This window comes from Cololabis saira, chromosome 5, assembly GCF_033807715.1.
Source record: "Cololabis saira isolate AMF1-May2022 chromosome 5, fColSai1.1, whole genome shotgun sequence".
Taxonomy (NCBI): domain Eukaryota; kingdom Metazoa; phylum Chordata; class Actinopteri; order Beloniformes; family Belonidae; genus Cololabis; species Cololabis saira.
The window spans coordinates 34901075-34928943 of record NC_084591.1 but is presented as its reverse complement, the minus strand read 5'-3'; the positions used below and the strand labels follow the sequence as shown (position 1 = coordinate 34928943).

Genomic DNA, 27869 nt, shown 5'->3' with positions numbered 1-27869 from the left:
TTAAATGTCTAGCCTTGCAAACTATTAACTTTGTGCTTTATTTAACAGCAAGCAGCTGCAGCGCCGCCGAATGGGGTCAAAGATTAGACTTGGGACGGAGTGATAAATTAAACATCGGGATCCTAAATTATGAATTTTCTTCGAGGGTGGGGGGACCTGGGAGCTTCTGTATCTTTAATGGTGAGGAGCGAGATGGGAGAGGCTGCGCGTTCACGCTTCCTTTTCTCGCTCCGCAGCGGCGGGAGCGCGCACTGGATCGCACGCTCGCTGGAGAGGAAAAAAAGCGCCGTCGGACCAACAGCGACTCACCGGGAAAAATGTTCCTGCCACCGTCCTTCATCCAAGCTGTCCACGTCTGCAAAAATCATGTGAACGGATCGGAAACGTGCCAGGACTTGACTTCTTTCAACCATTGAACTTGTTTAAGAGGACTATAAACTCCGGGGGGCGTTTATAAAACACCGAAATTGAAGTTAACATTGAACAGGTAAGACCATTCAATAGTTTATGAGGCATCTTCTTTACCAATCTGTAAGAAGGGAAACACAAACTTGAGTGTTATCCGGATCTAAGCCAAGAGAAAACGAATTCTGTTCCGAATCTGTTAATTGCACGTACATGTAAAAAAAAAAAAAAAAAAAAAAAGAAAAGAATAACAATTCAAAGTGTTCTTTTAACGGTTAAACAGAACACATATACAATCGTTTAATTGTGGCTAAAGTCAAACTACTTTGATTAAATGAGAGGGAGAAAATGGCTTAAACACCATGGACAGCGCCAGTTTGCCTGGACCTGATTTTTGGAGCTGCTCAGCGGAAGAGAGACCATATGACCCTGAAATGTCTGCACATATCACACAGGATGTGTGCATATCTGTTAGTTTTGTTGGCCTTTGCAAGATTTTTCGATTGTTTTTTCTTTTCTTTCTTCTTTTATTTATTTATTCATTTTGCATAAATTTGAGTTTGTATTGGAGAATATTTTAGTATAGCATAAAAAATGGACAGTGGAGGCTTAGTCAGTTACTGCAAATGTTTGCCTTCACTAATATCTGCTCATTGATGCTTTCAGGTGCAGAAAATGGCGAGAAGGCTCCTACAGATACTTGCCTTATGGACAGTTGTGGTTGGCACAGCACAGGGCTGTCCAGACCTTTGCACCTGCCAGGATAAAGTTACCCAAATGTTTGCCAATTGTGCTAGTAGAGATCTCCTAACTGTGCCTGTTGGCCTGCCCTCCAATGTTACCACTCTGAGTCTTACAGCCAATAAGATCAAAATACTGACAAGCAAAAGCTTCATTAATACCATCCAGGTCACTTCTCTCTGGCTGTCCCACAATCAGATCGTGACCATAGAGACGAACACTTTGGTGCCCCTGGTTCAGCTTCGCAACCTGGACATCAGCAACAACAAAATTGTAAGCTTTCCATGGGAAGATCTGCGGAACCTCACGGCACTCCAGCTTCTGAAAATAAACAACAATGAGATGACAAGCCTTCCAAGGGATGCCTTTTCCACGCTCAAAGACCTGAGGTCACTCCGCATTAACAACAACAAGTTTACCACCATCGCGGAGGGGACTTTCAGTGCCCTCTCCTCCATCTCTCTCCTACATATTTTCAGCAACCCTTTCACTTGCTCCTGCAGTCTGGAGTGGCTGAGGGATTGGATCACAAACACCAAAATTGCTGTCCCAGACTCAAATTTAATTCTATGTGAAACGCCTGATAATTTTAAAGGTGTGATGGTTACAAAGATTCCTAAACTGAATTGTGAAGCTCCCATTGTTAGTTTAACATATCAACCAAACATAGAGAACACTGATCTCTATGAAGGTGTCTCTGTCATCTTGAATTGTGAGACAAAAGGAAGCCCCAAGCCACAGGTCAGCTGGGAGGTGACTGCGGGAAATCAAAATTATCTATTCCCCTTACCCTCCATGAGAGAAGTCAGTGATTTACCAATAAATGATAAAACAACCAACAGCAGATTCCTCGTCTTTGGGAACGGCACTCTCATCATCCCTCGCATGAGTAAAAAAGAAGATGGGAGTTATAGCTGCTCTGCAATGAATGAGTTAGGCAAAGCAGAGAGCAGTGTTAAACTGGCTCTGGCAGGCACCCAAAGTCAAGGCAGTAATTCAATCTCTGATGCAACTGTGGACAAGATCCATCCATCTGCTAAAAGGCCTGGAGACCCCAAAGTCTCCAAAAACAATGAAATAAACTGGGCCAAGCACGGCGAAAAGACAAAATTCAGCCCTGATGGTGCAAAAGACAAAATTTCAGAGCAGGCTGGAAGTTTGCCCAAGGACCCCACCTTTGCAAGCAAGTGTGGTGTGAGAGACAGCAGTGAATACATATCCAACCACGCCTTCAACATGACCCTGGATGACCTGAAGCAGTACACCTTTGATTTTGGAGTTATTGCATTAGAAGTATCTGAGACGGAGGCCAAAGTGCAGCTGAATCCGCTACAGCTTCCTAACAGCAAATCGAACCTCCATCTCAGTCATGCTGATACCCAGGAAACAGTGAATAAAGAGCCCGTGGGTCTGCTACAGTCCTCATCCAGTAAGGGCACACTCGACAGGCTTTATCTCTGTGTACAGACGGGAAATGGACACTCCGTGGTTCAGTGGTCTGATATCGAGGAGGGTGTTAATTCCTACCGCTTCCATGGTTTACAACCTGGCACCAATTACACTCTTTGTCTCGCCTATGGGGCGAAGGACTGCCATGTCCAAGTAGTCTTCACAACTAGTAAGAAAATCCCCTCCCTGCTCATCATCGTGGTTGTCAGCATTTTCCTATTGGGTCTGGCCACTGTCCCTTTGCTGGGAGCCACCTGCTGTCACTTATTATACAAGTATCAAGGAAAGACCTACAAGTTAATCATGAAGACTCAAAATGCCGATCAGATGGAGAAACAAATGACAAGAGATTTTGATCCCAGGGCGTCTTTTGTGGAGTCAGAGAAAACCTTCAATCCCAGCGAGATAGGCGAAGAGGAGGCAGAGGTGGAGGGAGACGAGGGAGATGGAGAGGGGGAGGCTGAGGGGAGCGTGGTGACCGAGTCTATCCCCGGATCCTCGTCCAAAACTAACCAGGAAGATTTTGAAGCGGGATCCGAGTACAGTGACAGATTACCGCTGGGAGCTGAGGCCGTGAACATCTCGGAGGAAATCAACGGCAACTACAAGCAGCCCAGCCGCTGAGCCGCGGACTCCTCATGCTCTGTAAAATAGTTTACAACCTACATTTAAGCAGGTAACTCACGCATCATAGTTACAAGATGGAAAAAAACCGAAGGCGTTAGATTAGAATAATAAAAAAAAAAAAAGATTCGCTAAATTTTTACCTCAAAAATCCTCCTCCAATCAATAAGATTGTAAAAGTGATTCATGTTACTTTGTGGTACATAGTGGGATTAAAACCATTAACTCGTGTTTACAACAGAGCAAAGATTTACACAGTTTTAGCAAACCTCAATAATGACAGGAAAGCAGAAAAATGTTTGATTTTCTGTTAGGCCACAGACACAAATGGGCAGGAGCGCATTTTGTGCAAAAACGTCGCTGCACGTTGAAGTTTAACAAAGACAAAAAAATAAATAAAATAAATGGTATTAAATTTATAAACACTTCGAGGGATCACAATAACAAGCAAGAAGTGCCATATTTTTCAAAGCCATTTTGAGTAAACTGGCATCAGGGACTAATATATCTTAAAGTGTGTACGTCCGTGCAAGGCTGCAGAGCCAATTAACATCCACTCAGGTCGCCGTACTCCGACTTCTGGCTGTTAAACAAACGCATTCGGTTCATGGTTTTTGATAAGATTAAATAAAAGATTGCAGATATTTAGAGTGTTGCATTAGACAGCGAACAAAACTGCGCCCTGCCCGCCGTTCCCGAAAGTCCAGCTGCGCTTTATAGCGCACTGTACTTGAAGTGAAAATCCCAGGTTATTTGCGAACAAAATGTTGTTTCACGTAACGTGTAAGGCTTTAAAATGTGCGACTTAAACCTCTGAATCGATGGGTGCTTGCTGTACTCTTGCTTTTTACAACGAACTTGTCCATGGCATGTCACACGCATTTCCTTGTGTGGTTTTCTTAGTGTAGTCGTAGGATTTTAGATGTGACTATTTACCTGTGATGTAAAGCCAGTTGAATTGAAATTATTCTTTTTTACGACTGTTTCAGTGAAGTCTGAGGGGGGGAAAGACGCACTGAGTGACTGGCGGCTTCACTGTAATGTAATTTGATGCATATATAGTGAGTTTTGTGAACCATGTTATAAAACACGAACAAAAAACGTGTACTTTTGAGATTTTTTTAATATAATTTTATGTAAGTGAAATTAATAAAACGTATGAAACCGTACAGACTGTTTGATTTTGTCTGGATTTACCTCACCTTGCAGACCGTTAGATGTCGAATTCACCTTTTTTGTGAATTCTCCCGGAAAAGACAATAAATAGATGAATAAATAAACATTGAATTGTTTAAATGATCAAGCCTCTGGTTTTACTGAGATTTTCTACTTTCTCATTTGATAGTTTTTTTTCTTTGTGTGTGTGCTAAAACTGAAATATGACTAGTCCTGATCCTGTCTTTGTCTTCAGTTTTTGTGTTTTTTTAGTTGTCACTTCAAGTGAGAAATTAGACCTAATTGAAGTTTGGAATGAAATGCTGCCATTACAGCCAAAATAATAATAATAATAAAAACAAAAGAAAAGGGTTTTAGTGTTTTTATTTTCACAGTAAGCAGAAGGGAAAAAAGAGATTTGAGATTTGTTTTTTCATATATCATTTTGCATTACAGCCCTTCAAATTTTAAATGTGGTAACAAACAATGAAATATGCCTGAACAGAAGTGAGCTTCAACAACAATAGAAAAAGCTGGTAGCAGCAAATGGTTTTAGACTTAAAGGAATTAGAGAAGACAAAATGTAATATCTAGAGTTTCTCCTATTCCACAGGAAAAATAAAATTCAAGAAGCAAAAAGCTTCAATGAAAGATCTGCCTGTTGAAACTCTTACATTCATAAATAGCTCTCTAAAAATAACACCATCTTCAGAGGGATGCTGAACTGTACATCCCTGTGTTTAATATGGGCGACTCAAAATTTGATGGGTCTCTGCAGGAAAACATTTGATTAACCCAGAGGCTAATAACCAGTGCAAACAGGTGTATCCCAAAATAGGCACACAAATGTGTTAAACTATATTTATTTGTTTAAATGATTTAGTGCCATCTTAGCTTTTCCATCAGACTGATGCCCTCACAGACACCAGAACACAAAGAGCAAAAAAAAAACAAAAAAAAAAAACTCACGGTCTCCAAATAAATAGGAAAGACTTGGTGAATATCTCTACATGAGACACTGAGCTATAATGCACTTGTTTTGCCAAATGCAGACATATCTACTAAAGGTTTGGACAACGACTATGGCAATATCATTTGACCCAAACCAAAAGAGATGGCAACTGATACATTATCAGGGTCACAGTTGTTCAGTTTTCAGCGGCTGCTTCTGCATCCTTGGTCGCTTCCTCTTTACCGCTCCCCTCCTTGGTGCTGCGGTTGAGGCTTCCATTTACAAAGCTCTCTGCATTCTGATGCTGGAAGTGCTTCCTGGTGCCCACCAGGGAGGGGTTGTTGACCAGGGTGTAGAGGAGCTGCCAGTGCCTGCGGGCCCTCTTGGCACTGGACACTTTGTGCTGTTTCTTCTCCTGCTGGACCAGCTGGATCCCTGCGGACATAATAAGACATTATGATAGTACTGATGGTATAGTCACATAAAGAATAACCTTTCTGAGTTGAAGCTGAATGAGATTGTTTTCTGGGCCACCCAGGACCAGCTAGATACTACGGAAAAGAGTAATAATAGAAAGCAATCATTGCTTAATCCTCTAAGCATGGTGGGAGCATATCAGCTTGCCATTAATGCTCTGAAATCTTAAAACCCCCCGGGCTGCGTGAATATGTATCAGGCAATTAGTGTAGCTCATCTGTGTAATCAGCAACTGAAGAAGTAGTCTGTAATATAGCAAATGTTTTTCTACATACAAACAGGACAGATTTGTAATTCCACACAACTGATGAGTCCTGATGGATTTTTGTACCAATATGCTATCATAGTATATGTTCTCTCAACATTTATGTATGACCACACGTGAATTGCTGGACCGTTTTCAGTGTATATGTAATAAAATAACAGTCATATATCATGTTTAGCACGTTTGTCTTTCGGTAAGAGAGGTAGAGGGCTCAGAGTCAAAAGGACAGGTGATTTATTTATTACAGCGACGACTGTGATCACCAGCAGCGTTTTAAATTATTCCACAGTGAGACTCAATTTGTTCTGGGTGGATTAAATCAACATTGCAACGCTGTCGTCTCATCTATGAGTAAAAGTCAGTTTTTTAAATCAGATTACGTGTTATTAAATCAAATCATGAAGACATCTCACCTTTAATGTGGATATTAGGTGAGCCTTTATATATATAAATATATGTATATATATATATATATATATATATATATATATATATATATATATATATATATATATATATATATATATATATTTTTTTTTTTTTTTTTTGTATTTATTTATTTATTTTTTTTCATGTTTTGAAAATCCCATATCAAACAAGTGCAAAGCTGGTGCATGTGTTGCCATGTAGGCGTAACTGAAAACACCACCACCAAAATCTGAATGTGAATTAATCTCAAATGAAAATAGGCTCCAGTTTGTGCACAACTGAACGCTTGTCGCAGTGCAAAAAAAAAATAAATCAGATGGACGAGGCCCCATTTAACAGTGTATATGATGCGTGGACTGAGTTTTCGGGTACATACCCTCTTCAGCATCTCGTGACCTCTGTGCAGCTTTGCCCTCCTGGCCCACAGACTGTAGCAGCATCCCGCAGAAGGCCTTCATCACGGGGTGGGACTGGCTCACCTCAATCTTCAGATAATGAGCATAGCAGCGGTAGGCTGCAGACAGACATGGGGAGGGGGGTCACTTTGACAGCGCAAAAGCAATAAACACATAGGATTGCACCCCACTCTGGCTTTGAGGTAATCACACATAATGGGCGTCCAATCACACCCCTCTCTTTTTTTTCTTTAGCACCTGCTTTTCCTGACAACAGATGTCTTAAATCTACAACCATTTGTAGAGATCGCTGTGCAATTAGCGTCCCTGCGCAGCAAGGCATACAGATATCATTCAAGCTGCGGTGAGCTAGCAGCAATAAAAGGGGTTATAATGCAAATTGAAAGTCTTTAAGCTGAAAAAAGTGCCCCTTTATGTAGAAAAAAATGGCCAATGTGTTCACTAATGTAAAAGCTTGTTGCTGATACCTATTAATATGTAAACAGTGTCTTCAGTGAAAAAGAGAAAATGTAGAACATAATTGAGAGACAAGACTGGGACACACACTCGCATAGTAATGTGCTGCTATCCTCTTTTCTCTTCTTTGTGAGTGTGTGCACATAATGCATGCCGTACATGTCTCCATCAAACTGACAGTTACAACATGGCATTGAATTTGGACTGATGTTCTTCCATGTTGAGCATCCCAAACAATGACAGCGTGGCTGCACTCAGCATCTGATCAAGATCCAGATGAGTTGGCTCACCGGGGTCGAATGCCTCCACACCGCGGTTAAGTAGACTGATGTCCATGCGTCCCATGTGGACAATGTTGAACAGTGCTGTGATGATCAGGCGCCACACGGCCAGCAGGACTCCGATCAGAACATTGACCGGAAACAGCAGATATGTCAGCAGGAAAAGATTACCCCTGTAATGAATAAAAGAACATCTAAATAAAGTCTGTGCTTGTGAGTGCATCAAACATGCAGGAAGTTGTCAGGGAGTAACACACTTACACGTAGACAAAGTGTATTAAATATGATAAATCACCTATTGTTTAAGTCTTTTGTCCCTGCTGCTTTTTTGATGAAGCAAAATCTGGCGGTGATATGTTGAATCAGTACAGCCAGGAGGATCATCAGCCAGAAGGGCCTGAAAGGACAAAATCAAACATTTCCTGTTGTAATAACACCGGACGAAGGGCACAAACACAATTTATAGCTGACAGGAAATGATGTGAAGCCAGTTCTGTGAAGGATCATGTTGCTGACTGCTCTGGCTAGCAATCTAAACTAAAAAAATATGAAAAAAGTCCATATGGTCAATCCATTTGAGGATTCATTCATTCATTCATTCATTCATTCATTCATTCATTCATTCATTCATTCATTCATTCATTCATTCATTCAGGCAGGGCATACCCAGGTCATCAGTTCACTATCGGCCCACACAGAACAAATGAGACACAGAAACACCATCAACACTCACACTCACACCACATGGTCAATTTAGAATAAAACTAAAAACAACAAAATAACTAAACCTAACATGCATGTTTTGTACTGTGGGACAGTGGGAGGAAGCCTTGGTGCCTGTATCATTAATGAAGGTTTTAATGTGACAGACAAGACACATCGGAGAATTACGCATCTGCAAAACTGCTTGTCACAACAAAGAAGTGGAAACACTCACCACATGCTCCACATGGCCTTAAAGAGGAACAGATTCTGTCCGTGCAGGGTGGGTATTATTATGAGGAAGACAGCAACCAGGAGGCTGAGGAAGAACACCATGGTCTGGATGATCATGCCTGCAGGGTAGAAAGCAGAGCGTCAGAGCCTCAGTACTGTCCAGCATCTTACCATCCTAAACTGCACATCTGCTCTTGTGAACGTGTGAAAAGTTTATGTCCAAGCTATGAAAACACTTGCTAGAAAAATGCATTTGAGGACGATATGGTTAAAAAAAAAGAAAAAGAAAAATGCTGATAATAAGGGACGATGTTTCGAGAGCTAGCTCAACAGACTTATCCAGGTTAATAGCATTTCTGAGGAGATAGAAATGTATAGGGCAGTATAAAAAACAGATATAATGTTTAATTTTCCCTCAGTGCTCAGTGTGCAATTGTACCAAAGCAGATGTGAGCTGCTGTGAAGCTCGTGTATCCCATCCAGCAGACCAGCGCCGGCCTGGACGCCCTGATACTTCGCTGGCAGTTGTACACATTATATATGTCTCCCCTGTACAGCCCCTTCAGATTTGACCTAAAGAAGTAAAAGCATAATCAGGACGATGCAGCACATAAACTGATTCTTCTATAAATGCACAAATGACATTGTAAATTTAGGAGGCAATTTAATGGAGAAAATAAATGAAATGCTGTTCAGCGCTTGACTTGGAAACCCATTTCCTTTAATAAGATGTTGCCTATGGTGATGGCAGAACATTTCATTTCTTATCTTAATAGCCAGTTTAAATTGTAGCAGCAGTTAAGACTTAATGAATGCTTTTCTGTCATGATGATTAGTAATCCGTTATATTGTAATAAGCCTGACATCATAATGAGGCAGTCACAATGCAAAGAGGAATTACGGCTCTTGCAGACTTTTGCCAGAGAAAAGCAAAACAAAAGTAGGAGGAAGAGGGCCATTTAAGCCATTTTCTTGCAAGACTCACCGATGAAGGACCATGGAGCGCATGAGCATTGCCAAGTTGACCAGAAGAGAAAGAGTCATCGCTGAGATGTAGCATACTGCAGGAAAATCAGCACAAAGCAGGTTCAGAAAGTCCGAATTCATTGACAGATCAAAGTACAGCCACTACAGAACAACCTGAGAGAGAGAAGTGGGGGATGTGTAGATGTGAGAAGATAAAGATATATTTGCAAAAAAAAGGAGATGAATAAATCTGGAATTAATTTTTCACTTTTAATGTGTATATATATTTATATATGAATTATAAATAAATAAAAAACGTTCATTTTCAGTTTAACACGTTTCTCTTTTCTAATTTCGATATTTTCCTTTTCTTCATTTATTCTAATATTTATTCATTTTCATCCTTTTTATATTTTTTATATTCATAAGTCTTTTGTTTTTTCTTTTCTTCTTATTTTTTAACTTCCTGTTCTTTAACTTTTGCCCTGAGCCGGTCAATTTTAAGGATGAGCTGATTGCTTTCTATTTATTTTATTTGTTTTGTTATTTGTAGAATATTTGATATACAGTTCATACTTCACCTCAACCAGCCACCAAGAGTGATTTCAGAAAACATTTGAGACAAGAAGTAAGCCATATAAGTTATATGTGTTACACCTGCAAGTTAATTTTTAGTGAAAATAGCTTTTTTATTGCCATCTCTCACTTCTCTCAGGTGAGACGGATCTAGTACCTCCCATTCACAGTCCTTTCCACCAGTACAGACTGTATGCAGCCAGTCACAACTGCAGGAGCAGACTTGTACAAGAGCTACTTTTCAAAACAACGCTGGTGGCTGAAAAATTGCTTTTTGGATGTCTTTTGTTGACACTTGTCTGATTCTCGCTCTGCCTACATCTCGTGTTTCATTTCTGTCATTGGAAATCACAATCAAATGGCGAGGAACCAGACAGCTTCTTAGTATCAATAAGGAAAATGATGTGCGTGGTTGGCCACGATTGTCTCTGCAGGGTGTATGCAGTATTTTGAAGCATACAACGTGTACTGTACTGTTTTTAATTTACTTTTTGTATGCTCAGCACGAGTCTTACACTAATTTCCCCAAGGCAAGAACAACATTTATTGCATTAAAGTTTGTCCCGATGTGTGTAAGATACACTTGGACTACCTGTGGGTCACAAAATCTGCCGTCACATAATGTAAGTTATTAAAATGCGTGATTATTCGTTTTTGTTGCAGTCCTATTATGTCTATATTTTGATGTGCATGTGGAGTGTAAAGAAAATATGTCTCACAAAGCAATGTACACTTTAGATCTCTACCGTCAAAGAGTGATTGCTTCTGGTTTCACTCACCTTCCAGACACCACATGTAATAAACCACTATTCTGACAACTTCATGTCTGTCAGGAGATAGAATAATCTGGAAACCAGCTAAAACATTTGCAATATCTTCATCCACTCCGTACCGGGCGGTCTGGAGGGTAGGGATCACAGCCAAGATCAACAGAAGACCCATCTGAGGAAAAAGAAAGAAGAGATTTACACACTTGAAAACTACATGATCCAAACTGGTCTTTGCTGAATTGAAATCAACAGTTATTTGAAGCTCAGTTGAGGAAATAGTCTAGAATCTGATATGAATGAGGTTCCTGTCAGAGTCAAAACTGGCTGCAGTCAATGTAGATTATTAAAACAATGCATAATATTTCAGCTTGTTACAGTAAGTCAGCATTTATTACTGTGTCGTTATGTCAGATGCTATATTTGACATAATAGCCCTGTGAGTATGATAGCAGATATAATAGTCACCTGATAAAGGGTTATAAATGATACTACTGCAGATATCGCCAACTTCAGCGGGAAACGGAAAGCTGTGCCACAAAAACACACAAAGTAAAAAGTGTTAATATATTTGGTGATTCTAAACATATCACATTACTATCATATATGAATCTAAGAATATTTGCATTGTATTAAAGTGTGAAATTTACCTGCTCAATGACTATAAAGAAACCTACAACAATATTTATTCCAGCACTTTCTGCAATGATTTTCTTTATTTGTCTTATTTGTGAAAGAATATTATTTTGCACATTCATGATATTGTTGCAGTTTAGGTTTGTAGTTAATTTTTCACAATGTTATATGGTGCATCTAAAGTATTATTTTGATTTAATTCAGCTCAACATTCCTAACATTTAGCTTTTTTGTTTGTATTTTGTATGCAAATGATCACTTTTAAAATAACATAGGAGAAATACATACATATATAAAAATTAGTCAAAGAGAACAAACTTACCGTCCTGTGGTGTGTAAATATATGATTTAACAGCGTCAATTATCCTTCGAGGGAGTTTCGGTTTGTCTGTGCCAGAAATGCTAAAGGTGAAAAAAAAAAAAGTAAAACATTTTATGAATGAATGCATTTCTCCGATCACTTGTGAATCTATTAAAAAGAAGAAAACATGTTTTGATGCAAAACCCCCCCCCCCAGCCAATCGTGAATCATCTTCTAGTAACGGCCTGTCCATGCAGCTTCATAGACTTCGTTAGCCTCTATTACTGACAGTGCCATGACTGAGGGATTTCTCAGCAATAACATCTGTTGAACAACCGATTCCATGTCTGTTTTCTGTCATAAACTATGTATCATCTTTGCAATGAAGCACTAATGCGTTAAAAGGCTTTCCTACTCCTTATTATCGATGTGAATAAAGAGAAAAATAACTTTTTTTTTCCACCATCCTGCTGGACAAATCTTGATTTATTTCAGACTGAAGCCACATTCACACAGTCAGTTCGTTTCTTCCACCCTGTTGCACTGTAACAGTTTGTCCCACCACTTTTATGCCTCTGTTCCACTGTGTGTGGTAGTAACGGAGGTGTACCTGGAGCGACATGAGTGGGGATTTTGGAAAAGTATTCAGGGATGTGAGGATGACTGTAAAATCCACAGTGGGAGGTGAGATCACTCCATCACAGGGATAGTTAGAGACCACCCGGTGGTATTTCAGGCCTGACTAGCCAAGAGACAACAACAAATACTGAGAAGAGAAAGACTGGACTGAACATATTACCGACTTTGACTCTTAACTCGGAGCACTAGCTGCTGAGTGAACTCCATCACCATCACTTGGCAGCAGCTGGAGGAGCCTCCATCTGCTGCCACCAGGTCAGCATCTGCCTCCTGCAGCCCCACCCGTCCCTAAATGCCAGCAGACAACTCAGAAGAACTGAGGAGAGCTTGTTGTTTGGGACCCACAAGAACAACCAGGTAGAAAGTTATTTGTTTTGCTGGTTCAGCTCAGTAATTATTCAGCACTGAAGGAGTAAAGCAGCTCCTGACGATGGACCATAAAGTAGTGGAAAGGGACCATCTCCAGATTACACTGTAGTGCTCTATGAAAGCACACACTGGAGATGGAGTATTGCGCCTCTGTGGGATCAGTGTGAAGGCACAGCTGAGGAGTGGAGACGGAATGAAGACCCGTGCATCTTTATACCGGCCCGTGCTCTCTGAGTGAAAGTGGCTTTAGACGCTACACAACCCCTCCGCTCCCTGTCTTTAGGGCTACAGCTGAAGAGATAAAGGCTAAAAAGGCTCAGTCTACCCCTTCTTAGTATCGTTCTGTCTAATAAAGACTGAAAAACCCAAAGAAGAGTAACTATGTTAACAAAAAAAAAGTTAGGTTAAAAACACAAATAAACAAATAATCCATCATTTAAAAAAGATTTATCTCGCCGGTGCCGGTCATGCTTACCTGATCTTGCTGGTTCTCTTCTCACTGAATATTTTCTTTACATAGTCTCTATAGTAGCTGCTGCTGAGATCCTAAACACACAGATAAAAATGAAAACATCAATAAATACTGCAACAGCAATGACAATGTGATAAATCTGGAACACGAGTAGAATGTTGGATGATTTTTGGACGACGACATTTTGGCCTGGATACCCAAGGGGGACAACACTGGTGGAAGATCATGACTGCTACGTGATAAAGGGTTTATCATAACATCCAAACTTTCTACATGTCTCAGAAACACAAATAACAGATTCAACTTTGGCTAAAACCATTTCAAAACGCCAGATGAGTTCAGGAATATCAGCCTTTAATTAACGTACAATAGAATCATTTAACAAAATATACATATACGTGCAGAAACCCCAAAATGCTTGTGATGGATGCTATATGATACGTGCGACATAGCATGCATGTCTCCCAGTGCTGCTCTGCTACCTTGTTAGTGCTTATATTGATCATATGACAGACCACGGACCACTTGCATGAATACTGAAGCGTAAGTGGACGCCGCATCTGCTCGTTCAGCCAAATGCTGGAGAATTTGATGCTGTTTCAAATAGCAGATGAAAAATAGCTCAGATCACACCACAAAAGCCTTTTAGCTTGCTGAAAACCAGGCCGAAGGCAGAAAGAACCACAAACAAACTAAATCAAAAGAGGAAACTCATTCTTTGGCGATGCCCGTTGGATTTTAGCCTATAGCCTATCTGATCTTTCGTTCTATTGAATTTGAGCTGCTGAACAAAACAGAGAGGAAAAAAAAAACTGTTCACATTTTGTTACACGAGTTTCTGTTGAGTTACTTTGTGTTAGAGTTAACCAGGTTCAGTTCTGTGGGCGGCTGGGAGAGATGGGGTTGTGGGGACACTAAGTCCAGGGCAGGCAGTTGCCTCACCAAACTTTGTCAAAGCCGTGCCAAGATTAGCATCAAATAAAAAACAGCATTGTGTCTCCTCCTGAAAAAAACAAGGCAACCTTTTCATAATCTGATCAAGAGCATATTGTAAACCAATTACGTCAAATCTCCTTAAAATGGTTATGCCACCAGTGCGCCGTGTGGGCTTCACATTTTCCGTAAGCCTGCACTGAATGAACGCGGTAAGCCCTGTGATTAGCAGGCAGCTTAGAAAGGTTCCTAAAGTGCAACATTTCAGATGAGATGTTCTCCTCTGTAGACTTTTTTTAATAGCTCAAGCTCACAGTAGATTTGCATTGTTTTGAGTTTGCAAGCAACCAAAATAATTACAGTCATATGATCTCTACAATAGCCTTAAAGCAGAAATGTCAGTGGAAGGACTCTTGGGTCAATCCTTACCTCCGTGGCATTGGTCTTTTCAGTGCCCTTGAAGCCCTTGAATAGAAGCAGGGGATACTGGAAACTAAGGAATGCTAAGCAAGCTATTTGTGGAAGGCTGGAGAAAAGGGAGTAGTATTTGTGTATCTGCAAAGAAACAAAAGAAGACTTTAAGTCACCTAGCAACTTGTTCCGAGAGCTTTGGAGTGACACACTAAGAATACATTTCGTATGGACAGGAAGGCAGTCAGAGATGCTTTTGTGTGTCGACTCGCGGCTGATGTCCGTGCGCTCATGTGTACAACACACAAACATCCCCTGAGACAAAATACAGAACCTATTCTGAATAATTCTACTTTTATGATTTTTTTTCTGTTTTACTATTAAAAAATATAATGATCCTTAGCATCAGAGGGGCTGTCATTTTGTGATGAACCCCAAATGCCCATTAATGCCCCCGCCCTCCCCAGCCTTGTCTACCATTAAAAAGGAAAGTATGCAATGCGTTAAATTTGATGTCTCTTTTTACTGTCACACATTAAAGTGATTACTAATGACAAAAGCTCCTGATAAAGGCTAACAGATGGTGAAACTAATTGTTTTGAGTTGTGGCACAAAAGACCACAAAAAACCCATTAAAACTTGGAGCAAAATCTGGGATTGGGTGGCATTTAAAGCCCGACATGCGTGTCAATGAAACTATTTCAAGAGCTCCAAAAATCCCTTCTTTTACATTTAATAGAAACCAGCCTTGTCTGTTAGTCAATGGGTTTCCAGACGGGATGAGGAGTGCAGACACACAATACGGAGGACTGAGTGTTACAAGTGATAAAACTTTACATATCTATTGATGATGCAGACAATTTTACGACAGAAAAGGGTCGCTACTCACCAGAGGTGTCCTAGGACAGTCTATTTTCTGCCAGACCAGAACACCAAAGTGTGTCCATGACAGGAGGCTACCAAGTACATAGCCGACTTTATTATGTAAAGTGCCACATGCCAGGAGAGGGTAGTATAGTGCGGGGTAGTAGAAAACTCCCAGAATCACCCAGTTCTCTGCAAATACAGTAGAAGTGTGTGAAGATGAAAAGCAGGAAGATATGAGAACGCTCTCTTTCACCTGTACTATGAAGACAACACTGAAAGTTTAACTGGTTAAGGCCCACGAGCTGTTTGATAGCTCATGTTTCCCTGCTATGCTGAAACTTCTGAGACTTTAGGGTTGTGCAAAGGAGAAATTAATTCCTTACAGTCGTTTCTTTTGTAATTTCAGACACAAAGCTGCTCAAATGTCTGAGCCAAACATTGTAGACATGCACAGACACATAATTATCCAGTTATATAATGCAGATAGTTGAAAAAAAAAAAAGTTCATGTAGACATATTTCTAATGCTGATGATTTTTTTTTCTATTTTGCACATTTTTTCATCGGAACAACAACATAAAATGCCAGAGTTAATGTCAGGAAGGACGTTCATGTCAGGTATTTAATGCAAGTTTAGGAAAAAACATCTTTTAAACAGAAGGTGAATGATCCTGCAAGCTGAGCTCACGTTTGTTGGTGGAGTCTGTCGTGAAGGGGAGGGGATTTGGGGAGATGAGAAGGCCCCACAGTTTGCACAAAAGCACCCCGAACACAGCCACTGCCAGGCCTTTATGCTGCGTATGGTCCAGGAAGTTGACAGGACTGTGAAATAAAGCAGCAGGTGTTTAATGCTCACATGCCACCAGACACACATTTTGGTAAAAGGCTTACTGATTAAATGAGAAATGATCAAACCTTGTATGTTTAAGTTTCAGCTAAGCTGTTTAGCCTTGAATTAGTATCGACTTAAAGTACATCTAGCATTTTTGACAGCCCTTGGCTTCCATTCACGTCCAGCATAGCATGAAAAATCACTTTTGACATGCTAACCTTTCTTGAGATTGGAAAACCTGTTAGTTTTCAACTGCTATTAGTCCAGAGGAGGTTTACTGAGCATGAAAACTGTCCTCAGTGCCAAAAGCACGTTATTACTGCAAACACGTTACCGTCAATGAACACATTTTGTAAAAATGACCATCTTTGCTTTAACAGATTTGAAGGTTAGGCGCCCATCCGCCAGTTAAATGATTACATTTGTGCAGCTAACAGCTGAGGGTATATTTTGTTGCCTGTTTGTTAAACTTCCTGCTAGAAATTGTGGTAAACTTAAATGTAAATAAGCTTCCTAAAACCATCTTAAGAAAAGGTGGCAACTACACTAAAATGCTCTCAATGTACAGGTGTCCCACTTGATTTATGATCTGACAACTGAACAAATAAACTAAATGGGTAACTGCAGCACCTCCAATGCCAAATGGTCACCAAGAAGGTACTTCCCATCTCAGTTGACATGTCTACAAGTTAAACTTTGTTCTGAAATGAATGGAAGCCAATAACTGCCAGGGCAAGAGGTAAATGGTAACAGCTCATTTGATTTAACTTAAAAAAAAAAAATGTTATAAGCCTCACCTGAGTAATCCTGAGAATCCTTTCTGTCTGTTTGCGACCTTTGTCCGCCTGGCTAAGATGGCGAGGATCAGCATGACGACCAGCTGGAGAAGAAGACATCACAGTTAACCTCAGCTGCACACATCTGTGCAGCTGTGGAGTCTCAAGAGTTCAGGCCTCACTCTGATCCACACTGAAAACATGATGAAAGTCCACAAAAGGCCAAATCGCAGTCTCATTACTGCACCCCAAAGATTTGGTCTGAATGAACTGCCATTAGTCAGGATCACTAACCCGTCAGGGTTCAAATGACCTGTCACGACCCGGGACACATTGAGGAGACAAAGGGCTGCCTTAAAATGAGCCAACTGTCAAAATCATCTCTAAACAGACCACAAACGAGGGATTAAAGCGAAGCTGGAGAGATCTCCATACAAATATTATGGACAGCAAGTACAGAGATTTCATATGTTTGTTTGTGTCTAATGATAAACACAAATATTCTATAGTACTTTTTTTGTTTCACTGCAGGAGATGAGATTCATGCAGGATTAGTTTCTTGTTCAGCGTCTTCTCAAACAAACAAAAGAGACAGAATAAGTTCTGTGATGATAGGAACAACTTTGAGAGTCCACCTTGTATAACTTTAGTAAGAGAACAAAAAGCCCATCTGAAACACACTTTAAAGCCTGATAAGATCACGTATCAGTCACGTCGACAATGAAGGACAGTGAAAGTGTACGGCGGTGTGTTATAATACGTCTGGCAGGATGGAGGACTTACAGATATCGCAGTGATGCATATGTGATAGAGCATGTCATCGGCAGTGGGCTCACATGGTGGGATTACCCTGAAGAGGGAAACAAAACATTCACATGTTAGCGGAACAAGGGATCTGAGCCTGAAAACTTTCAGCTTTGCACCTTTCTAAACTTTTCACATGTCACCGTCAGGACCATTTGTGGTCGGAAACTTTGTGGCTGAAATCCCACAGCAGAGATTTGCATTTAAACGGATTGGTATCAGCGTGACACAGGAAAACAACAAATGCCTACGGTCACGTTCCTGTGGACCAGAAGAGCAGGAATGCCGGTCATGGGGTGATAATTACAATTCAGACGAGGCTTTTAATGTCAGCTTCTCTTTTCTTGTTTATTGACGATAGTACTCCATAAACTGTCCCATCTCTGAGCACTAATGTGCTTTAATAGCTCTTATCTGTCTTCTTGGCACACAGAAAGGACACTTTTATCAATCTAAGTATGACATATGGGTGCAGCAGGGCATTTTTATGTTTCCAAACCAGGTAGCGGGCTACAGAGGTGGCCACAGACTACCACCCACTGCCCTTTCATTTCACAACAGTTAGGTGGTTTACTCAAAAAGTTAACAAGGAAAACAGCATATTTTGCTTTTGTATATCTGTGATAAACTCACTCCTTAATGGGATACGTGTCAGGCAAAAAAATTATATTTTAAGATGTGACGTTGAATGCGTTCTGCTTTCTGAATTTGCATGTGAATTTGCATGGTGATAGATCTAAGTGTCAAAACCAACCAACACTTCACACAATAACCTGCGACCTATAAACATGAAAATGATATAGCCTCAACATGAAAAATAATCTGAGCTGGAACAGGACTGGCCATGTAGAAGTGTGCAAAGTGTCACATAATATCTCTGTGGGAGGGGTTTCTTAAAGCAAAATTGCAAGAACAAAACATTAAAAAGAAGTTGTGAAACATTTAACAATGGGTGGATTGTCTTGATATTTATGCTTTGGGGTCAAAGAGCTAAGGAACTAAAGAATTACTGTAAGCAAGTGCAGTGTTTAACAATGCATCAAGAGTGTACTTACTCTGCTTCTTTTTTAGCTGGAAGGGGATCCAGGTCTGGATACTCATAGTCCACCAGAGCATCCATTGTGCTTTCTCTTTTTTAAAAGTCCCTCGTCAAAGCAGCTGGAATCCTCTGAACCACAGTCTCTGGCGACACACAGCTGTGATACTCCTGTCTCAAGGGGAAAAAAAGTGTCTTCCAAGTCCTATGTTGGGCTATGCTGGTGCATAGGCGTCCTTGTTTCCCTGTGTTTGGTCTACTCTCACTCGCAGTCTGCTACTCTCCCTCACAGTCTGTATTCAGGTGTCCTGGTCGCACTGTGGTGCTGAGAGTAATGTGACAGGTCCCGGCTGCTGCTTGCTGCCTCCAGCCCTGAGAAAGGCCCTATTTCAGCTGAGGGTTACCACCACACCAGGAGCCTGGAGAAGAGAAAGAGAGGGGGGTAGTGTGTAAGAGGAGGGGAAAAATGTGGAAATCTGGGGAGCCAATGTGGAAGGCCACCTGCGGCTTACTGGGATTACATCTACTTTTGAAGTTGTGTTGCTGGACCTGTGGCCCATGCGTGGCATCAGGTGTGTGTTATAAAACTCCACACTGAAGGCTGTGTGGGTAGCGGCCATGGCTGAGTCTATCCTATCAGGAAGCTACAAGAGTTCCACACTGATAAAATGGAAATTCTCACATTGTTCCCTTCTGTCATAGTTCAGATGCATTTGCAAAAGGTTACCCAAACTTAATCCAGGAAACCATTTACACGTGCAGCAGAACTAAATAAAGCAGGATGGAAGAGCATGCGTTCACATCAGCGACTCGGAGGGATCTTCCCATCACTCCATAATGCTCCACCTTTAGCTTGATAAGGATCAAGGATGGGCTTGTTCACCTCAGCACTTTGTCTTCTGCAGATAAAACAAGATAATGGTGTCCAGCTACACAAATGTGACAATTCATGTGAGAAGAGGTTTTATTTAAGTACGCTTGTGTGACATGTGCGAAATACAACAGTAAAAACCAAACATTCACTACATTGTATGGATGTAAAGGTTAGATTTCACAATTTCACAATTAAAATCTATCCCATTTTCTTCACCATCTGCAGGTTTAGGGCTGGGAACCTGAAATAGTGCAATTTGATGCAATCTGAAGGAGAAGTGGTTTCACACTTTCATATTCAATATTCTTAGCAGACCCACTGGTTGGGACCGGAGTCTAAACCACCTCTGTTTATGCATCTCTGACCTCACAGATGATGGCAGAGTTTGGACAGTATCGTTCCGATCTTTCACAAGGAAGAAACCAAGAAAATGCTCGTAAAAGACCCATTTTCATGTCAGTAACTCAGAAAAGGTGCTCCAACCTCAATATCTGTATTTGTCATCGTTACCTATTAATCCAACTTCCACGGTAAACATATTCCTTTTTGTTTTGACTTCATAAAACAGTACAGATAGTAACTTTAGTTCATTTTTTTGGCTGATTTGTTTATTTTGTTTGGTGAACTACATAGCTACATTTGGCCACTGATTGCAATAGTAGGCACGGCACCATGTTTTGATTGATCATGTCCTCCTTTATGAACCATCTACTCCATGAAACAACTGAAATGTTGTTTCAGAAAATGTATTATTGCCATTTAGTGCCAAAAGGATTAGCAGAATAACTAATTAGAGCAACAGAATATAATCGTTAAGAATTAAGATGAATGTTAATAGTTGCACAGATTTAGAGCCCTGGGTACCCTTAAACGTCTTGTTTACATACAGGATTAATATATTTGAAGCTAATGTCTAAGGCAAAATGGAAAGAAATAATAAACTGAGAAAACTTGCAGGACGAAAGATCAACAATTTTTGCATGAAATTATTTGACGCCCCGACACGAGAATACACTGAAAGTTCTTCCTTGTCTCTGTCTTTTTTCATTATAAGAAGTGTCTTTAGGCTTTGGGTGGCTGTTGTGTTTTTGTACCCTGCTTCTTTTCCCCCCCTCTAATCATCATCTCCACTGGTGACCCTCATTTCTCTTAAGAAGAGAAAGGTCTCAAAACAGTGCAGCTATTTCTCAGGACGCACTCAGGACAGTTGGTTTAAGCTACTGAAATCAAATTGATCAATGACTGCAAATCCTCCAGCATAACTTCTCCACAAATCATGTGACCGCTCCAAAAGGCAAAGTGAAGTCAAGGGTCATGGCAATGCCACAGCCCTCGTTACGTCTTTTTCTTTAACAAGCTGAAAAAGAAACAGTAAAGAAGATTACATGTATATGTTCATGTGCACTACTGCATAACGAAAAGGCTGCGCGACATGCCTGCAGAGCTTTGTTCTTGTATTCTGCTGCTCTGACTGAGACTAAGCTGGTTCTGCATCACCGCCTCAATGTCACCAAACACTCATTATGACTAGATTACGGTCACACAACTTTAAAATGCAACAAAATATCCCCTCCAACACTCTTAAAGAAAACATTGGTTCTCATGCAGAGTAAGCCACCAAATCAAATGTGCTCCCAAAGTAAAGGCAGCAGAGCAAATAAAGGGGTCACTGAACAAAGAATGCTTTGAACAGTTACATCACAGAGAGGCAGTTTGATTGAGCCAGACAGTTCACTTGTATCAGGTTTAGGAAGTCCACTCAAAGGGCTTTTGGTAGGAACTACTTTAGGCATAAGCTTTGTTAAAACAAACATAATTGAGCTACTGATTGACTAATCCATTTTTAACAATGTAAATAATAGCCAAGGCATCAGCAGAGGAGTGAACAATTTAAACTAAGATATAGATAGATAGATAGATAGATAGATAGATAGATAGATAGATAGATAGATAGATAGATAGATAGATAGATAGATAGATAGATAGATAGATAGATAGATAGATAGATAGATAGATAGATAGATAGATAGATAGATAGATAGATAGATAGATAGATAAAGCATGTCCAACATCAGCAATTGTCTCACTCATTTTCTGTAAAAGGTAGCAACCACGTGGGATTCGGTTTCAAACACACACTGAGGACAGATTTCAAGCCTTTGAAGGTGAACCTGATCTTGTGAACAAAGACACTTTCAGTCTGAGCGCCTCAACAGGTAACCGGGTCACCTGCGCCTCTGCGCCATGTGCGCGCCTCCGCTCTGCATGCGCACCAAATTATGTCGTAACTTTTCCACGGAGACACATAATTGCCTTTTGTGTTGTGCAGTTACATGGACATATGTCCACCTCTCCGTGCCAACGCTGACTAAAAATATTCCCAAGGGGGTTGTATTAGATAATAAATGCACGGGGAGATATGTAAACTGTGAAGTGCGGTGCTGGACTTACCGATTATAGATAGGTGTGCTGCCGCTGCGCAGACCAAATGTAGAAGGTTAATGTCAAAGATGACTAAAAACCACTTATTAACTTTTTTTTTTTTTATGATGGGTTTATTTTTTTAAATAAAATTTTGCATTTCGTGGTCAATTACCTCAAACATCCCTTCAGTGTTGCGTTAAAGTCCTCCATAATGAAATCCAATATCAAGATCTTACCTTGTTTTATTTTAAGAAGTCTGTTATTTAGTTCGGAGTAGCTCTGGTATTTGAGTCTTCATTGTTTGTTTTACACCCACTCCTTAACAAGTTCAATAATTGCATGAAACGGCGGTCTCAAGAGCAGCCCTCGCTTTGCTCCCTGAACACTTCTGTCAGAGTAAAGTTGGGACTTTGATCCGTCTCTATCTTGCGATGGCGAAAGCATAATAAAAATACGGCTGTAGGCTATAGCTGCAAACTGGGACAGCATTTAATATGAAGAATATTGTCGTCACTATAGTGGTCATGTTCACATTTTTGTTTTAAGGATTTTTTTTCTTCTTATATATATGATGTCACGTGACCCTGAATTGGAATAATGGATTAATGAATTTTCTTTAATGCAACAATAAGTAAACAATGGTCACGCTTTTGGTGTAGGACGTTTGTCTGCTGAATATGACGTTTAAAGTTAGTAGTTGTGCATGTGTTTTAGCTGCATCTTGATGTTAGGAGTACCCTTGTAACTTTGTTATTTTGTCCTTTTGACATTTCTGAAAGATAGTTCCAGTTTGAAGCAATCTATGGAAGTCCCAACACTAAGGATGATAACAGGATGATAACCAAGCTAATTCTCGTCACATCATAACATTGTGTGGAGTAAAGCCAGTGTACCATGTTATCTGGTTTATAGGTCGCCCCCCCACATCCTCCTGCCCATATACATGTCCCTCCTGGATGTTTCTCCGCCCTATGCTGAACACCTTATCTCCATTATCCTTGTCAATATTTGCAAGACCCTGCTTTTTCAATTGTATACTCATCATGCACACATTGCTCTGCTCAATGTTTCAGATTTTTTATTTTTTTGCAACCTTTAATTTATTGCAATTTACTTGTATTTGTTAAATTTGTATTTGTGTATTCTCTTGATTTTCCTGATCAAAGATCAAATAATGCTGATCTAGAGACTGTTTATTATGATAATTAAAGGACAATTACTCCAGTGCTCCTCCCAATACCACTGGAAGAGTGATGCTGAGTAACAAGAAGGTTAGATAGAAAGTATCTGAGGGTTTCTTGATCAAAAACATTGACCTTGATAGTGCGTGAATTCAAAAGTGTAAAATTACAGTTCATCCAAGCTTTTTAGCTTATTTTTTTTTAAATCTGGTCCTCATTCAAGAAAAGCTTGTAACTTCAGTAGTTGACATGTTACCTCAGGCATCAAAGATAAGTAGAGCTGGAAATCACCAGGATAACAATGGAAATCATGTTCCGTGATGTTATCCCCCACAGCTGGAGTGTATCGAGTGAAAAGAACTGGTGCCAGTCCAGAACCATGTGAAATGCCGCAATTATCCCAGGTAAATTTAAAGGGAATATCATTGATATTTTCAACCGAAATGTTACATGAACCAGTGGGTAAAACCTTCATGGGACAGATACATCTGAACCTTATTGTCCAAAAGTCAGAAAATTGAAGGTATGGTTGGCAATTCCACACAAAGTCCTACAGAGGAGGGGAGGCCTGTCCCAAGGACCATAACAAACGTCACACCAGCCAATCACTGATACGGTTAAGGTTTGTGGTTGTGTACATGAAGTGGGGGAAAGGGAGGGGAGGCTTGGGAGACTTTACTGTTGGGTTTCTTTTTGGGAGGAGTACTGGGGGGAAGGGGAAGGAAAGGGGCAAGCGCTCCATGTTTTATTGGTACTTTCTTCAAATATCAACAGTCAGAAACTACTCACCTACCTTTAAATTATCTTGTGCAGCACCTTACCTTACCTTTTCTTGCTTTGTCTCACTGCATTGCAGTGATATATCAGGTGTGGACTTTTTATGGATCCTGAACTTTTATACTTTCTGAAGAATCCAGACTTGTTCCTTTGCACACCAGGCATTGACCGTTTTCTTATGGCCCATAAAAGCGGGATCAGCCACAACCTCACTGCTGTTTAGAAGTCAACCCATCACAATTCATAAACTATAAGTAGTACGTAATCACAACAAGTGGAAAACCACACCATCTCAATTATTAACTTGCTGATTCCAGGTTTTCCTTTGAAAAGCATGTCACTTCGAGATCTGCTAACGCAGCAGTCTGCCAGCAAGACATTCAATCCTGTAATCTCAGGATATTAAAGTCTTGAATGAATGGATTATTATGTTACTGTATTGTTTTTGCTGCATAAGTATTAACATATCTGTGGTGGTAAAATCAATTCACACTGAATAATACTGCCTCAATATAAATCATACTTCCTGAAAGCCTCCTGGGTGCACATGGGCTAATTACTTGGGATATTTTTCTCCCACTCAGTGCGCTCCACTGCCTATGTCATAATCAATGAGCCTTGTAACACTCAATTAGAACATAATTGGATTTGAGGTGGAAAAATGTACATTGGAGCAGGCATGAAAGTGCTGCTTATCTTTATCGACAGCTGCAATGAAGCGGAATTATAGCTGAACACATGTACATTTGAGAAAAATTAAGTAAATGTCCAAGACATCCCCTCCTATTCCACCTATTGATCTCTTGACATTTTGTTTGTTTTGATCAGTTTGAATTTACACCCAAATACTGGATACAAGGTACCATTCTGTCCCTTTCTTTTTCTTTTTTTTTTTAAATAATTTAAACAGACCATGCTTTGTTATTTTCACAGTGCATAGACAGCATCGGACAATCTCAGTTTTTTGTGTGTAATTACCATGTAATTAAGTTTTGGTGATGCTGAAGGATCCATATCCCTATTTTCCGCCATGGAATATGTAAGAATAATAACTTCATGGGTCCAATAAAGTGATAGAATTTCATCATTGACTGATTTTCATTAACGTATACACTCGATGGTGACGGAGACAGTATTGTTGTGTAGTTTAACACTCAGCTCATGAATGTCTGAAATCTTACAAAAACAAATACAGAAAACCATTTGGGAGTTTTAATTCTGTCGTTAATACTTTCTGTTTTAACAAAATAGACTGCAGGCATGCACACGTCATAACACCACTATAACAGATTTTAATAATCCTCCTTTGTATTAGACAGGCTTTCATAATCCATTTTAAGATCTAAATTTGAATCTAAAAAGCCTGTAGGGAGAGGAAAAGTCATTCTCAGTCATGCAGGTCGTTTCCGTGGTGATATATGACTGTTATTGTAGTGGGCAGGGAGTAAAAGATTTATCCTCTGGTTTATGAGACCAGAGGATGGGGTGTTACATCTAAGGAGCTTGTGACAAGTACAAATCTACGTGATAGTTATTAAAGTGGTCATCATCCTTTTTGCCACAGATGGTGGCAGGCGGCGCTCGCTCCGTCACGTCCCTCCTGCAATTTCCTGACAAGCACCTTGAATTTATGGGAGGGAGGAAGGGTCGAGTCTGAGCCGCGGTGTGGTAATCCTCTTTATCTAACCGCTTTGAAAACCCCTTCAAACATACCGCGCACACTCAAGAATATGATTTGATATTCATGACCAGTTTATCTTAAATGACAGCTTTCACTTAATGTCTTAATACTTTCTCTCACTGTTGTGTATATGTGCATGTAAACTGACTCACCAGTTTATGAAGTTCACCTTTACCAGCAAACGTTCTTGTGTATTAATGGGCGAGGAGGAGAAATTGACCTATGAGAAAACGCTCTAAAGTAAATTATCAGGTAGTCAGGCACAATGTCTCTGACCGAGCGTTTTAAAACTCACTGAGGTGCCATCTAATGCCAGGTTGCTGTGCTGGATTGTATTACTTTACCTCATAAACCGACAGCTCTGTGTTAGCACTCTGTCCTGTTGAGGAGACCTAATAGTGAAATAAAAAAGGGGTTTGGTGGAGTTTGATGGCGGCAGTCTCTCTGTTAGCCATCGTGCGTTTTATTGCTCTATGTGTGTGTGTTTATTTGTGATTTCTTTTAGTTAGGCTGTTGGTGCATGTCGCTGTGATAGATGATGATCCTGCCCCGGCCTCTGCTTTCTCACTTTGTTGTGTGTGTGTGTGTGTGTGAGCATAAATTTGAAGGCTTTGCTGATGTGCTGGTGTGGGTCATGTTTGTATTGAATTATTGGTTTGTTGTCAAATTTGAGAAGCTGCTTTGTCATCACCCGACCTACAATACTGTAGATGAGAAAGTCCAGTGATATTGATATGTTTTCAGCAAATTCGATGTTGGTGTACATTTTTGTGTGGTTGTAAAGGGTACGTTCTATCTTTAAAGCTTTCTTTAAATTAAAGACGGTAATAAAGAATATAAATATCATGGCTGAGAGATGCATATTAAGTGGATGGAGCCCTTCAACCAAAGCAGCACATTCTGTCTAAGATAATGGATTATTACATTTCTCACATCTTATAGTTTTTATTATTAAAGTAAAGCTTCACCCCAGCATGCCTAGTGTAATTGCTATGTAATTGAGATGTTTGCCAAAATCTCTCTAAAGGCCTAATCGAGGGCAAAAAAGGTTGGATTCTCTGAGCACAAAGGCTTTTTTGATGTTAGTAAGTGTGTAGTGTTCCACTTTCAATATCCATAGCGAAATCTGTTGTTATATTTAAATCCTTACGTATATAATTATATCAGTTTATGTGCAGTAAAAGTCTGGATATTGTGCACGGCTTTCATCAGAGCATCCATTGTGCCAGAGGGATTGAGTCTGACCAGTTTTCATAAGACAGGAAGCCTCTTGGTGTGTTAGATTTTTTTGATGAATAATGTATTCATCGTCTGAGGCTGCGGGCACGTCTCTCTGTGTGTTCAGACGGGCTTGACTTTCACACATCTACGCTGGAATGAGGCTGAATCAAGAGCTTGTCTCGGCTATCTACAGCTGCAGGAAATACCCCGCTATGCACAAAAACCACTGAGAGAATCTACAATGTTAAAATACTTTTCAGACTAATGCTGGCTTTGGAGGCTTAATAATGACAAATGCTTGGACACCTGGCAGTTGGCCACACACGTTACAAAGGCCAACATAGCTCTGCTATTCTGTGTGTTATTAAGCTTTTTACTTGTGTAAAAGGTCTGCAAGCTACAAAGGCTGCACAAAGGGAAGTCCCACAGAAAACATGACTGCTGAGCCCTTTGTTAGGCTCATCCTTCTCTTGTCTGGATCATCATGCATTGGCATATTTCTTGTACCGGTACCGGTTTTTTACACTCCATATAAGGAAGACTGATGTTGCTTTAGATAAGCTTCAGGTTACACCCACATTGTCCTGATCCGCATCTACGTTAGTGTTTCTGCTCTGTGTTGAAAAAGATCTCCATCCACATTACACCACTGTACATGCATTCAAATGATCATATGACATTTCAGCAAATTAGGAAAAGATATGTGGCAACCCAAAGGAACAGATCAGGAAGCAAATCATA

The 27869-nt window shown here is 40.2% G+C and overlaps 2 protein-coding genes across 2 annotated transcripts; one reads left to right on the top strand and one right to left on the bottom strand.

Annotated features, from left to right (window-relative positions):
- Positions 1-207: 207 nt before the first annotated feature.
- On the top strand, positions 208-4388 carry islr2 (immunoglobulin superfamily containing leucine-rich repeat 2). Its single transcript, XM_061721794.1, has 2 exons — positions 208-487; positions 1072-4388. The coding sequence occupies exon 2, from the start codon at positions 1081-1083 to the stop codon at positions 3217-3219; it is 2139 nt and encodes a 712-aa protein (XP_061577778.1). The 5' UTR covers positions 208-487; positions 1072-1080; the 3' UTR covers positions 3220-4388.
- A 353-nt stretch (positions 4389-4741) lies between these two features.
- Positions 4742-22648, bottom strand: stra6 (signaling receptor and transporter of retinol STRA6). The gene is made up of 18 exons (XM_061722620.1): positions 22505-22648; positions 18990-19389; positions 17914-17980; positions 17152-17234; positions 16211-16344; positions 15546-15712; positions 14675-14800; positions 13316-13386; positions 11854-11933; positions 11364-11425; positions 10908-11070; positions 9572-9647; positions 9026-9159; positions 8588-8705; positions 7946-8047; positions 7660-7823; positions 6874-7011; positions 4742-5761 (listed from the first exon to the last, which is right to left on the bottom strand). Exons 2-18 carry the CDS (start codon positions 19052-19054, stop codon positions 5523-5525), a joined length of 1989 nt encoding a protein of 662 aa, XP_061578604.1. The 5' UTR covers positions 19055-19389; positions 22505-22648; the 3' UTR covers positions 4742-5522.
- Positions 22649-27869: the final 5221 nt, after the last annotated feature.